The sequence below is a fragment of the Pristiophorus japonicus genome, chromosome 11, assembly GCF_044704955.1.
Source record: "Pristiophorus japonicus isolate sPriJap1 chromosome 11, sPriJap1.hap1, whole genome shotgun sequence".
NCBI classification, from domain to species: Eukaryota; Metazoa; Chordata; class Chondrichthyes; family Pristiophoridae; genus Pristiophorus; species Pristiophorus japonicus.
Genome location: NC_091987.1, coordinates 62,268,126 through 62,283,315, shown reverse-complemented (window position 1 = coordinate 62,283,315; position 15,190 = coordinate 62,268,126). Strand labels below are relative to the sequence as shown.

The following is a 15,190-nucleotide window of genomic DNA, read 5'->3' as shown; positions in this document are numbered from 1 at the left end:
TGCTGTCGAGGTTCATCCCAAGCAGCTCCGTAACACAGGACTCTGTGCTCTACGGGCTGTTCCCAGGGACACACACCGAGACAGACATCACCTGCTGCTGGAGGGCCATCAACTCGGTGAAAGACGCCCTTTGGTCTTCCCGAAACTTGCTGGTCTTCCAGAGCAAGGAAATGTCCATGTCTGCGTGTTGCAGACTGGCGTAATCCAAGATCCAGGATTAAACGGTGGGGAAGGGCCACAGTTTAAAGCCCTTCTGCCATGGTAAACCCGGGGGCAGGAATTAGTACAAAACTCCCCTCGGGCCATACTTGTAACTTCTTTTTTGTGTACATGGAGCACCATGATCTGTAAACACCTATGTAGTGCTATGTACAATGCAAGGTCTGTTTCGTGATGCACGTTGGAAAGGAAAAGTGTAAATGTACCGTCACCCATTCTGTGTACTGTATAGTGACACATGTAATGTAATTTGTTGAATGTACTACAATGTATCCCGTATTGTACCGAATTGTACTTGAACTGAAAAGCAAGGAAATGTATCGAACGGAACTGCTGTCAGCACCCAAATGTAGTGTATGGGATTGCTGACCGCAGCTAAATGTACTGAACTGCTTTTGAATGTACTGTACAAATTTTTTAATGAATAAAGTATATTTTGAAATTTTAAAAAAGTGTGGCAAACTAGACCCTCCGCCCACCCTTTCCTTCAATGACTGTCTGTCCCACCTGTGACAGAGACTGTAATTCCCGTATTGGACTGTACAGTCACCTGAGAATTCACTTTGAGAGTGGAAGCAAGTCGTTCTCGATTTCGAGGGCTGCCTATGATGACTTTAGGGCATGCTGGACAATTTAGAAACAAATTGTACACTCTTCAATATTTTGCAATGCCTAAAATGGAATGGCAACTCTTTTAACAACCAGTATCTGAACGTTTGGATCCTGGGAGGGGAAGGGGACAGATTGAGCTGCAGGAAGATTAACTATAGTTGCGGTCTGGAATAACAGCGAGAGTGAAGGGTCAGAGGCGGAGCTGCACGCTGGGGCCGGAGTGACGATCCCAGAGGCGGAGCTGCACGCTGGGGCTGGAGTGACGATCCCAGAGGCGGAGCTGCTCGAACGAGACCTCTCAGAGGCTTATAGCCGTGCGCGGCCGCTGTCGCCGCGAGTCGGTCGAGTGTTGACACCGAGGAGGAAGCTTCAGCTGTGGCAAGATGGCAAGCAACAAATGTGACGTGATAATCATCGGCGGCGGCATCTCAGGTCAGTCTCAACTTGTCGAACAGCGATTAGATGCAAATAAGGAAAAGTGCAACCAAACCCCCTGAAAATGGTAGGTGCCAGTACCGACCGTTAGCAATAAATAGCGTTTATTTTGAAGGGTGAGATTAAGGTCAGTGCTGAGCTGCTGCTGCTATTCCTGCTGCAGCCCTTAGCCGGACAGATAGTGAGGAAGAGTGAAACTCGGCCAGGACCCGCTGGTCTGCCGATCCAGCATCTCCCCGCGGCACACAGCGCTTTCTCATTTCAGCAATTTTTGATGTTGATCTTCCCAACACGGACATTAAATGAAGCATAATTGCAGGACTTACCATCCAGTAAACAGCTAAAGGATTACACCAGGATATACAAACATTTATTTCGAGGGATGTGCGGGCAACAGTGCGCCTCCTTGGTGTAATTTGTAACCCACCCTGACACTGCTTTTCAATTATTGCATCTATGAGATTTGTATTGTGTTTTTATTAGTTCTGTACTTTAATGTGGGCCTTTTGATTTGCGGTTGTGCAATGATATGTTACACAATTTGACTGTCACCCTGTTATCACATGTAGTTCTACGCGAAACTGCAATCTCAATTTTAATACCAAAAGAAGTAATTCATCAAAATTCATTTTCTGTCTTTCTAACTGCACATCCTTGTAGATTGCGTCGAAATGATTTCCCCTTCTGTGCTGGCATTCAGTGGGGTGAAAGCTGAGTTACATGTTTTAATCCAGTTATGTTGCTATTGGCAAACAATAAATATGATGTAATAAGTGGCAACTCTCAAAATCAACAGGTTCTCGAACGCAAACATCTAGCAACGTCAGCAGAAGCGAACAGCGTAACCTCTTCAATCATGAGTTTGCTACCAAATGTGATCATCAAGAAAATGTTATCCTGTAGTTTGTGAAGTTCTGTTGTCAGAATCTACAGCAATAGACCTTTGCAATTGTATTCCATAGTGTAGCCGCCGTATGACAATCCTTTCATACATTTGAATCGGGGTGTCGCATCTACGCATCTTTCTGCCTTCTGAACATTTTAATCGGGCTTGACGCAAATAAATCTTCAATTAACATAATTTTACATTCTGTTCCCTTAAACAATGTCGAGTGTAATGAAACACCATAAATTGCTCCTAAAAATTCTTTCCAGCCTTAAAATAAACATTGCAATTCAGTTAAAACCCAGCACTACATTATTGTAATATGCAATGGCTGCAGAATGAAGACAGACTTTGTCTTAGATTAGTGCATCTCACCAAACTTAATTATGTGTTCTCATTATTGGGATCTCAATGTGCAGGGGAATAAGAATACAGGCGCAATTTTCCCCAAAGCTGATTTTTGGTGTACTTGAAGAGTTACACTCGTTTTTTTTGGGTCCAAGTACGCCAAAAAAAAAAGTGATATAAGTTTCCCCGTTTGATTTCTTCATTTTGGCACAACCTAACCTGTCCTTTAGTTTTGGTGATAGAGCCTTGATAAGCGCCAAAAAGTTCGTATTGCCACTGTAACCAAGGACACGATGCGAGCTGAGGTTACAAAGTGACACAGCTCAGCTCACAACCTGCACAAGCACATTAAAATACAATGCAGCAACTTAAAAACACCTTAAATATATTGCAGCAACTTCACAAACACCTTAAAATACATTGCAGCAACTTACCTCCATTAAATTATTAAAGGCCCCCCCACCATGACGGTGCCGATCCCCGTTCCTATCCCAGACCTTATGGCTCCCGGTCCGTTCCCCCTTACCTAGCCCAGGCCGAGTGGCCTCCCTCCTGGTCCCCCGCACCTAACTATACCTGAAAGGCCCCCCCTCTCTTACCTTTCCTGCTGCTGCTGCTGTCTGGGCATCTGCTGCACTTACCTGCACCGATTTCCTTAACTCTCCAGAAGCCACAAACGCTGGCCTAAGAAGAACTGGAGTAACTCTCAGCTGGCCAAACTTGCCTAAATGGCCAGAATTGTCGCAGGTGGCAGGTTACGCCTCCTTTGGCTGAAAAAAAGTTCCTAAAAATATCGTAACTAACTGAGATACGCTGGTGCAAATTGATCAGGGAAACTGTTTTTTTTAAACTTAGGCCAAAAAAAGCGGCCTGTGCCAAAAAAACGGTGCACATCACTGGGGAAAATTGAGCCCTATGAACCTGCATTCTGTCAGTCCATGGTTAGCCTGAGAACCCATCCGGAACCATGTGACCCATGGAATTATGCAATTGTTTGGGGATTCAGAATAAAGAACCAGTAGCATGAACTTGCAGGTCCCTTGGCTCCAGATTGGATTTCTATGGAGTATCTAGGAGGTCTAACTCACATGCCTCCCAACAGGTGAGAACATTGATTAAAAAACATTTCAAACCTGATTTTTCTTTTCATGATGCAAAATTGGGAATAACCTGATTAAAAATGCTTGTAGATTTACTTTCCTCTTTAAGTGAACTGTTATAATTTTCACAGACTACGAGAGCAGACAATAATGTGTTATACCTCAGTCCGCTTCTCTCTTTTGACTTCAAATAGAAAAGTAAAGCCAGAGGGATTAGCACTGTATATATAGGTGAAAATGTAGGCTTCTGTGAGTTTGAATCTGCTGTCTGTGAAATCAGGCTTGCCAGTGGAACCCAAGTAAAGATCATGCATCTGCTGCAACCCCACAACCTTCCTCTTGCCCACCAAGCCAAACTTACCCCATGGTTCCCCTTGCTCCTAAACCTCAACCAGCATCTTTCTCCGTATTTTTTCTCCCCTCATGCCCTCTCCAAGCTCATGTTTTCCATGGCCCACCTCCTGCTCCCTCAACGCCCACTAAACAACTGACAGCCCAACTTCCATGCTTTGACCCCATGCTAGCTGACATTGTAAATGGTTCCCTTTCTTCAGGTACTGTCCCCTCCTTTTCAAAATTCCCATCATCAACCCACTCAAAAAGGCCACCCACATTTCCATGTTTGAATTTCTCTCTCAGGTTTCCACCTGTGCCATTGTGCTGAAACGACCCTCATCAAAGTCACCAATGCCATCCTCTGAGACCGTGCACAATCCCTCCTCATCCTTCTTGACTGGTTTGCCTGCAGTGGTTGACACGGTTGACCACCCCATCCTCCTCCAATGTCTCTCTTTCATTTTACAGCTGCGTGGGACAGCCACACTTGGTTCCACTCGCCTATTAAATCGTAACTAGTGCATCTCAGCATTTGTTTCCCTTCCCAGCCCAGCACTGCTACCACTGGAGCACTCTATGAATCAAACTTTGGCTCCCTGCATTTCCTCATCTACATGTTGCCAATCTATGACATCATGCAGGGAAATAAGCCCCGATATTTGCGGGAGGGAGCATGTTTGTGGTGAGAGTTGGCGGGGGGAACCTGCAAATACCAGGTATGGGAAGGTCCTGCTGAATTTAATGGCAGGACATCATTTATCATTTTTTTAATTCCATTTCCCGCCCAGCAGCCGTCCAGATTGAAGGCTGGCCGGCTGCCAGGTGGGAAAGCTTGTGGTATAAGGCCATAGCCGGGGATTGTTTGGGAAGGTCCCCGGCAATTGGCAAAGATCGCGGGGTATGTTGGGTGGGGGGGGGGGCGTGTTGGACCGGCAGTCAGGAGGGATCGCGGATTGAAAGGGGAAGTCAGTAAAGATCTGAAGCATTGGCAGGGTGGGGGGGTTGGGGAGTCAGACTGGCAATTGGGAGGGATCATGGGGGGGTCAGCAAAGATCTCAGAGGGGGGCCGGACCGACAGTCAGCAGGGAGGGATTGGGGTCAGGGTGGGGGGGGGGGGGGCCGGGGCGTCAGAACGTGACAGTAAGGAGAGGCCACAGTCAGCAGATGGTTTGCTTGAAGGGCTGGGGGCGAGCATACCTGCTTCAATCCTGGTTCACAAGCAATGCTAAAAAAAAGCACTTGCTTGTTTGATTCAGCTGCTCCCATCTCCATTTAGCTGCTGAGTTTCCCACGCCCTGGAAACCTGTTTAGTTAACATTAAATTTAAATCTGGCTGCACTGATTTAAATATTATAATGTGATGGCACACAGTTACAGCACATGATCCACTCTTGCATGAAGCAGATCTGTGCCAGAAAGTAATGGAACTGACCACTTGACATGTTGATGCTTTTGCTGGACATTACTTAAAGCCCTTCATGGTCATTTTCCCTTCTCCAGAAATTGGTAATCTGGAAAATTGAGTTCTACAAAGATGATGCGTGGCTCATAAGCCAGGGCCATCTGTAAACAGTATTGCAATCTAGAGAGAATATCAATTTTAAGCATAATCAGTCAGCCTGGTAGCAATTTCCTTTAGGCCAAATCCTTATACTTGAAATGGGAGGGCAACAATGGAAACAAACAGTGAGCTCTAGCTGTAGGGCACAACATAAGTATTGACAGATAGCTCACGGAAACCAACAGTGAGTGTGCAGCAATAGGAAGGAAAGCTAACCAGATCTTGGGATATTCAGTTAGAAAGATCAAGTACCAGAGCTTGGTGATTTGTGTCTCAAAACAACTATTAGTGATTTTAGTGTACAAACAGTTAGCACATTTGTAAGTCATTACTCTGTCTGCTGTTTTAATGGGGGTGTTAACCTGTTTATTTTAAATGGGTTAATAATCTTATTAAAATAATGGCCAGAGGAATCTTCATAAAAGCTTATTAAAGGTTTGTGCATTGATACCGCCAAAAGTAATTCCTAGCCTTTGGTTAAACCGCTAACATTCTGTCACTGTTAATGTTTGTCCATTGAAGATAGTGTCTGATTAATGCCTAAATCAATACCATCCAATCTGGGGAAAGATACAATTTTCTTCCCCTCTTGTTGTTTTTAGTAATGCATAAGGAAATGTAGTGGAATTTGTATTGCCTCAGCTTGATTTAGATGCAGAATTTCTCAGTTGCTTTTGTGATTTTTGAATAGAAGAATTACAAATTATAAGCATCCTGAAATGGTTTTATCAATCATCTTGGAATGAATTTTACTTGACAAATACTATTGATAAAGTGTGTATGCCAGTTTCACACTATATTTTCCTCTTCAGGCGAGTGATTCATTCATTTGGCTATTTTTTTTTCTAGGCATGAATTATGGAATATTTCTGTTTAATATGATGTGCACTAGGTGATCTCATCATTTTAGCTTCCTGAGTACCAACTTCTGCCAATGAACTATGTCTATATTTATGTGCAGATGAAGATTTTTCACAATAAGCCCTTTACTTACCCAGCTCCCCGCTTCCTATAGGTCATTTTCTTTCAGGTTTTGTAACTTGTTGAAGATCTCCTCCCATCTCCACGTGGCACTACATCTGAGGTCACCTTTTGGTAGCCTCCTGGCAGCAATACTGGGTCCTCCAGATATTTAAAAAATGTTCTTTTAAATTCTACAGGATAGGATCTATTAAAATTGTAAAGGAAAATATTACCCATAGGCTGCATAATAGGAGAGATAGAAAATGTTTGGACAAAAAAATGTATTGTCCTGGTTTGAATCTGTACACCACAGATTGTAGGATTTACCTTTCAGGGCTTTTTATTCTTAAAGCTGTGATGTTCCATTTGGAAATACCTGTACAAGCAGAAAAAAAATGACCAAATAGTACTAAAGCATTTACACTATTTCTCTGATGGTTTCCCTTAAAAATCCTGGTCCCCGAAGTTCCTGAGACTGGAGAGGGCAGGAAAGGTGATTTCCACCCAGGGGGAAATAAATTTGAGATGAAATGCATTTAGGAAGGAATTTTAACATGGGTGAGCAGGTGGGAGTGGGTGCGGGTGGGGGTGGGGGGAGGGGTTAAATGGCCAGAAATTCAAGGCGTGCTCCCAGGAGGCAGGTTGGCATTTTAAATATGTCAAGTAGGGGGGAAACCTTGGATTAACCTGCTGTGCAGGTTTTACTGTGGCCGGCCAGATTTCCAGGCCTCAGGAAACTGGTCAGCTGCAGCGAGCTGAGGACAGCCTCGAGGAGCACGCCTTGTGGGCCAGGAGGATCTGGAGTGCTTACTCCCAGCCCCCAAGCTCCCTCACCATCAGACCCCCTTCGATACATCCCCCCGGAGTCGGGGATTGGACTCCCCTTTGCCCCGGGATCGGACCCTCACCTGGGGTCGGAGACCAGACCTCCTCCGCACCCTCGGATTGGGCATCAGACCTTCGGTGGAATTGAACCCATCCTGGGGTCAGGGTTTGGACACTCCTTGGGATTGAATCCTCCATCCCTCCGGGATCAGGGATCGAATCTACCTGGTCTGCCATCCTCCTCCGGTACGTTTTCCATCCGTCTGGAAGCCAAGACTTCTGGGCGGGGAACCTGTCAATGAAAGATTTCAGCACCCGCAGTATTTTGTTTCTGTCAATGACTGAGACGCACGCTGTGGAGTTAAACCTCCACAGCATTTGGGGAAACCCAGATTTACAGGTTTCCCGTGCATTACCGCTCCCAGTGCGTTAGTAAGTAAAAATTCCCCCCATAATTTCTACCCCATTTGTAATGCCCTTTTAAATTCTGGTAGCGGATCTGTGGATGAACCTTCCACTTGCCCTCGCTATGTCAAGAGGTGAGTCTGGGGGCGTTCTCGGGCTTCCGCACAAAATTCTGCCCTTAGCTGGTGTAGCCCAGAAGCACCAGCAGTAAAAGTCATTAATTTATTTTTATTTTTTTAATTCGTAGCCAATCGTTCCAATTCTTTGTCAAATCACAAACGCCAGAGGTCACCTTGCACACGCCAAGGATCACTCTGCGCCAATGCTCTTAGCCAAAAGGCCTAGAGCCACTGCACCGTTCCTGGAAGTACTGCAATACCAGGTTCGTGCCATGGAGGTGGATGGGTCAGGTCCCCCACACACCTCCGTGGAGGTGGATGGGTCAAGCCACCCCACCCACCTCCACGGAGTCATTAATCTTGGATGGCACTCGTTACCTTTGAAATATTTCCAAATGCTCTTTTTGGATCCAGATGACCTATTGTTTTTTCAGCCTTTGGGTCCATGTGGGAACATTTGGGTGTTGTTCCAATAACTCTTTTGGGGGGAGACAAAATAAATCAAGTGCCCTCGAATCTGGGGAACACTCCAGCCACTTTCCAACTGCCCTTTTTTTAAAACATTTTTTTGGGGTTTTTTGTGACTTTACATCCACCAGACGATCTGGGCAGGTGTGGTTCATCTACCCCAATCAGGCCCTCTCAATATGGGGTAGGATCTGTGGCCACACCAGTAAACAGATAGGTCAATATGTATAATATTCTTAGTTGAATGCAGACCTATGAAATTGAGCATGCCAAGGTCATTTACTCAACTATATCATTCTCTAGTGACCAATTATTCATAGAATCATCTAATAAACTTCCAGTAGTTGGATTACTATCATTTAATGTTTCATTATGGGTGTCATTATGCATCAATCACATATTGCCATCATCAGCCATTTTGACTGGCAGGGGATGGGGGAGCTGGGGCGAGAAGCGAGATGAAAAACAAATTACATAGGTATGAAGGGTGAGTTGGCTAAGGTGGATTGGAAAATAGATTAAAAGGTATGGCAATAAATAAGCAATGGCTAGCATTTAAAGAAATATTTCATAATTCTCACAAAAATACATTCCATTTTACATTCCATTGAGAAACAGAAACTACACAGGAAAAGTGATCTATCCGTGGCTAACTAAAGAAGTTAAGGATCACATTAGATTGAAAGAAGAAGCTTATAATGTTGTGAAGAATAGTATTAACCCTGAGGATTGGGAGAGTTTCAAAAACCAGCAAAGGATGACCAAAAAATTGATAAAAAGAGAATGACTAAACTATGAGAGAAAACTAGCAAGAAATATAAAAACAGATTGTAAGAGCTTTTACAAGTATGTAAAAAGGAAGAGAGTAGCAAAAGTAAACATTGGTCCCTTAGAGACTGAGGCAGGAGGAATTATTATGGGAAATAAGGAAATGGCAGAAATATTAAACACATATTTTGTATCTGTCTTCACAGTAGAAGATGCAAAATGCATACCTAAACTGTTGGGAAACCAAGGGTCTAATGAAAGTGAGGAACTTAATGTAATTAATATAAATAGAGAAAAAGTACTGGAGAAACTAATGGGACTAAAAACTGACAAATTCCCTGGATCTGATGGCCTACATCCTAGGGTTCTAAAAGAGATGGCTGCAGAGATAGTGGATGCATTGGATTTGATTTTTTGAAATACCCTAGATTCTAGAATGGTCCCAGGAGATTGGAAGGTAACAAATGTAACATCGCTATTTAAGAAAGGAGGGAGAGAGAAAACGGGGAACTACAGGCCAGTTAGTCTGACATCAATCATCGGGAAAATGCTGGAATCCATTGTTAAGGAAGTGGTATCAGGGCACTTAGATAATCATAACATGATTAGGCCGAGTCAACATGGTTTTATAAAAAGGGAAATCGTGTTTGACAAATTTATTAGAGTTTTTTGAGGATGTAACGAGCAGGGTAGATAAAGGGGAACCAGTGGATGTAGTGTATTTGGATTTCCAAAAGGCATTCAATAAGGTGCCACATAAAAGATTATTACACAAGCTAAGGGCTCTTTAGATTGGAGGTAATGTATTAGCATGGATAGAGGATTGGTTAACAGACAGAAAACAGAAAGTAGGGATACACGGGTCTTTTTCAGGTTGGCAGGCTGTAACTAGTGAAGTGCTGCAAGGATCAGTGCTGGGGCTTCAGCTATTTACAATCTATATTAATGACCCAGATGAAGGGACCAAGTGTAATGTATCCAAGTTTGCTGACGATACAAAATTAGGTGGGACAGTAAGCTGTGAGGAGAACACAAAGCGTCTGCAAAGGGATATAGATAGACTAAGTGAGTGGGCAGTAAGATGGCAGATGGAGTATAATGTAGGGAAATGTGAGGTTATTCACTTTGGTAGGAAGAATAGAAAAACAGAATATTTTTTTAAATGGTGAGAAACTTTTAAATGTTGGTGTTCAGAGAGATTTGGGTGTCCTTGTGCAAGGAACACAGAAAGCTAGCATGCAGGTACAGCAAGCAATAAGGAAGGCAAATGGCATGTTGCCCTCTTTTGCAAGGGGATTGGAGTACAAGAGTAAGGAAATCTTGCTACAATTGTACAGGGCCTTGGTGAGACCACACCTCGAGTACTGTGCACAGTTTTGGTCTCCCTTATCTAAGGAAGGATATACTTGCCTTGGGACGGTACAACGGTGGTTCACTAGATTGATTCCTGGGATGAGAGGGCTGTCTTATGTTGAGAGATTGTGTAGAATGGGCCTATACTCTCTGGAGTTTAGAAGAATAAGAGGTGATCTCATTGAAACCTACATGATTCTGAAGGGGATTGACAAGATAGATGCTGAGAAGTTGTTTCCCTGGCTGGAGTGTCTAGAACTAGGTGGCACATTCTCAGGATAAGTGGTAGGCCATTTAAGACAGAGATGAGGAGGAATTTCTTCACTCAGAGCGTTGTGAATCTTTGGAATTGTTTGCCCCAGAGGGTTGTGGATGTTGAGTCTCTGAATATATTCAAGGCTGAGATAGATAGATTTTTGGAGTCTAGGGGAATCAAGGGATATGGAGATCGGGCGGGAAAGTGGAGTTGAGGTTGATGGTCAACCCTCATCATCATCATCATAGGCAGTCCCTCGGAACCAAGACTTGCTTCCACTACTAAAGTGAGTTCTTTGTTGGCTGATCAGTCCAATGCGAGTGCCACAGACCCTGTCACAGGTAGGACAGACATTTGTCGGAGGAAGTGGGTGGTGGGACTTGTTTGCGGCACACTCCTTCCGCTGCCTTAGCCTGACCTCTTCACACTCGCGGCGTTAGATTCGAAGAGCTCAAAGCCCTCCCGGATGTACTTTCTCCACCTAGGGCAGTCTTCGACCAGGTGTTCCCAGGTGTCAGTGGTGATGTCGCACTTTACCAGGGAGGCTTTGAGGGTGTCCTTATAACGTTTCCGCTGCCCACCTTTGGCTCGTTTGCCGTGAAGGAGCTCCGCATAGAACAATTGCTTAGGGAGCCTCGTGTCTGGCATGCGAACTATGTGGCCTGCCCAGCAAAGCTGATCGAGTGTGGTCAGTGCTTCAATGCTGGGGATGTTAGCCTGGGCGAGGACACTGATGTTGGTGCGCCTGTCCTCCCAGGGGATTTGCAGGATCTTGCGGAGACATCGTTGGTGATATATCTCCAGCGATTTGAGGTGTCTTCTGTACATCATCCATGCCTCTGATCCATACAGGAGGGCGGGTATTACTACAGCCCTGTACACCATGAGCTTGGTGGTAGATTTGAGGGCCTGGTCTTCAAACACTCTTTTCATCAGGCGGCCAAAGGCTGCACAGGCACACTGGAGACGATGTTGAATCTTCGCATCAATGTCTGCCTTTGTTGATAAAAGGCTCCTGAGGTATGGGAAGTGGTCCACGTTGTTAAAGGCCGCGCCGTGAATTTTGATGACTGGGGGGCAGTGAGGACAGGCTGGTGGAGGACCTTTGTCTTACGGATGTTAAGCGTAAGGCCTATGCTTTCATATGCCTCGGTGAATACATCGACTATATCCTGGAGTTCAGCCTCAGAATGTGCACAGATGCAGGCGTCGTCCGCGTACTGCAGCTCAACGACAGACATTGGCGTGATCTTGGACCTGGCCTGGAGGCTGTGTAGGTTAAACAGCTTCCCACTGGTTCTGTAGTTTAGTTCCGCTCCAGTGGGGAGCTTGTTGACTGTGAGGTGGAGCATGACGGCGAGGAAGATTGAGAAGAGGGTTGGAGCGATGATGCAGCCCTGTTTGACGCCAGTCCAGACGTGGATTGGGTCTATAATGGAACCGCTGATAAGGATCACATCCAACATGGAGGAGGATGCTCCATATGCCCTCACGGTTGATAGTGTCAAAGGCCTTTGTAAGATCGAAAAAGGCCATGTATAAGGGCTGGCGCTGCTCCCTGCATTTTTCCTGCAGCTGTCGCGCTGCAAAGATCATGTCCGTTGTGCCCCGTAGGGGACGAAATCCGCACTGCGACTCCGGGAGGAGCTCCTCGGCCACAGGGAGAAGACGGTTGAGGAGAACTCTAGCGACAACCTTCCCAGTGGCTGATAGCAGGGAGATTCCCCTGTAGTTGCCGCAGTCGGACTTGTCCCCCTTTTGAAGATGGTCACAATCACTGCATCTCTGAGATCTCCCGGCATGCTCTCCTCCCTCCAAATGAGAGAGATGAGGTCATGTATCCGCGCCAACAGTGCCTCTCCGCCATACTTTAGTGCCTCAGCAGGAATTCCATCTGCAACCGTAGCTTTGTTATTCTTGAGCTGTTTTATGGCTTTGCCTACCTCGTGCAGCGTTGGAGTTTCACTGAGGTGATGGCGGGTCGCATGCTGCGGAATGGAGTTGAGAACACGCGAGTCAAAGGCATAGTCTTGATTGAGGAGATCTTCAAAGTGTTCCTTCCAGCAGGCCCTGACAGCCTCGGTGTCCTTATTGAGTGTTTCCCCGTTCTTGGCCAGGAATGGGGTGGGGCCTTGGGAGTTTGGACCGTAGGTGACCTAGGCTGCAATGAAGAATCCTCGCACATCATGGCTGTCGGCCAGTTGTTGTATCTCCTGTGCTTTCTCCATCTACCACCTGTTATTTAGGTCCCGGGTTTTTTGTTGGACCTCAGCCTTGAGCCGTCTGTAATGTTGCTTTGCAGCTCCTGAATTGGGTTGTTGCTTGAGGCTCAGAAATGCTGTGCACTTATGATCTATTATTTCTTGGATCTCCTGATCATTTTCATCAAACCAGTCCTGGTGTTTTCTGGTTGGGTAACCAAGTGTCTCTTCACAGGCACTGGTTATGGAGACCTGGAGGACAGACCAAGCGCTGTGGGCATTCAGCATCTCAGGGTTATCAAGGCACACCAGATTAGCTGTGAGGTGCTGGCTGTATAGGGCTCTCTTAGCTGGGTCTTTAAGTGCCCCGACATTAACTTTTTGCAGCACTGCTTCTGCTGTCCCCTCTGCTTTGGGGCCATGTTAATGTTGATGATAGATCGGATTAGGTGATGGTCCATCCAGCAGTCGTCGGCTCCTGTCACGGTGCGGGTGATGCGCACATCCTTGTGATCCCTGGCTCGGATGATGATGTAGTCAGGCAGGTGCCAGTGGTTGGAGCGAGGGTGTTGCCACGATGCCTTGTATTTGTTCCTCTGGCGGAACAGGGTATTGGTGATGAGGAGTTCGTGTTCTAGACATTTTGTCAGGAGTAGGGTACTGCTGGAGTTGGCTTTCCCTACCCCCTCTCTGCCAATCACGCCTCCCCAGAGGGCTGTGTCTTTGCCGACCCTGGCATTAAAGTCACTTAGGAGGATCAATTTGTCGCCTGTGGGGATGCGGGTCAGGGATGTCTCGAGGTTGGAATAAAAACCCTCTTTAGCCTCATCCGTTGCATCGAGTGTTGGGGCGTACGCACTGATGACTGTGGCGCATTGGTTCCAGGATAGGGTGAGACAAAGAGTCATGAGGTGTTTGTTAACCCCGCAGGGGGGGTCTTTGAGGTGGTTGACCAGTTCATTTTTGACGGCAAAGCAGACTCCATGAAGGCGGCATTCTTCCTCTGGTTTTCCTTTCCAGAAAAAGGTGTAACCGCCACCATGTTTCTTGAACTGGCCTTCCCCTGCCCTCTGTGTCTCGTTTAGGGCGGCAATGTCAATGTCAAAATGTCTAAGTTCCCGGGTAACTATGGCGGTGCAGTGTTCTGGCCTGTTGCTGTTGGAATTGTCCATGAGGGTCCTGACGTACCAGGTCCCGAACTTCATATTAGTGAAGTGGAAGATGCCTGTGCGTGAGTTCTTTTAATGTGGGATGGCCGCTGCACACCGACAACCACACAGGCTTAGCTTGGTCCAGTGGCAAGGGGGTCCAAGACGACTGGACACCAGGCACTGCTGTATATGCCTAATTGCCTATGGCGAGATGTTGGCCGCAAGCTGAGTAGCACCATTGATGGTAGATGGCCCGAGGCTTGGTTGGGGGGGGTGCAGGCATTGGGAAGATCAGCTGCCCGCTGGGGTTCTGAAGGATGTTTTGGGAAGTTTCTTCCAAGGTTAAAAAAATTTCCCCAGAGGTTTCCAAGTTGTTTTAAAAGTTTAAGAGTTTAAAAATATTTCCAGATCATTTATTAAAAATAAAGTTACACAGGTTGATTGAAGGTTTGATAAATAGATTAAGAGTTGATTAACAGTTATAGAAAAAAAGTTCTCCAAGTTGATTAAAAAATTTAAAAGTTTTCCCGAATTGTTTAAGAAGTTTAAAAGTTGATTAAAAGTTTAAAAATTGAGTCCCTTTGGCTGGTTCAGCGCCGGCCCCGGAGTCCCTTCTGCCGGTTTGATGCCGGCCGTGGAGTCCCTTTGGCTGGTTCAGCGCCGGCCCCGGAGTCCCTTCTGCCGGTTCGATGCCGGCCGTGGAGTCCCTTTGGCTGGTTGAGCGCCGGCCCTGGGCAGCGTGTTTCACAGTACTGCCGGAACACTCCACCCCAGCGTCTTCCTTGTGGCCAGTGGGCCAGTGGGCCCCGGAAGAGCCGGCGGGCCTTGGAAGAGTCGGCGGGTCCTGGCGGGCCCCGAAGAGACAGCGGGCCCCAGAAGAGTTGGCGGGCCCCAGCCAGCCTCCGAAGAGTTGGCGAGCCCAGAATAGCCAGCGGGCCGGTGCGGGGTCCCTTCACACCGGGGTAGAAGCGGGCTGGTGCGAGGTCCCTTCGGCCCTGCATAGAAGTGGACCGATGCAGGGGTCCTTTTGGCCCGGGATAGAAACGGACCGGTGCGGTGTCCTTTCGGCAGAATCCTAGCAGGTTATCCCCACGTCTTGTTCTCCCACTCCATTTGACACAGCTGAATGGCGGAGCAGGCTCGAGGGGCCGCAGAGCCTACTCCTGCTCCTATTTCTTATGTTC

The 15,190-nt window shown here is 46.5% G+C and overlaps 1 protein-coding gene across 2 annotated transcripts in view; it reads left to right on the top strand.

The window, feature by feature from the left end:
• Positions 1–1,105: 1,105 nt before the first annotated feature.
• mao (monoamine oxidase) overlaps positions 1,106–15,190 on the top strand; it is a 270,332-nt gene continuing 256,247 nt past the window's right edge. The window contains exon 1 of one of the 2 annotated variants that reach the window (XM_070893439.1): positions 1,106–1,263. In XM_070893439.1, the coding sequence (XP_070749540.1) occupies positions 1,215–1,263 (49 nt within the window). In that variant the 5' untranslated portion in view covers positions 1,106–1,214. Of the gene's footprint in view, positions 1,334–15,190 lie in introns of both variants that reach the window. The other variant, XM_070893440.1, reaches the window with a different exon arrangement.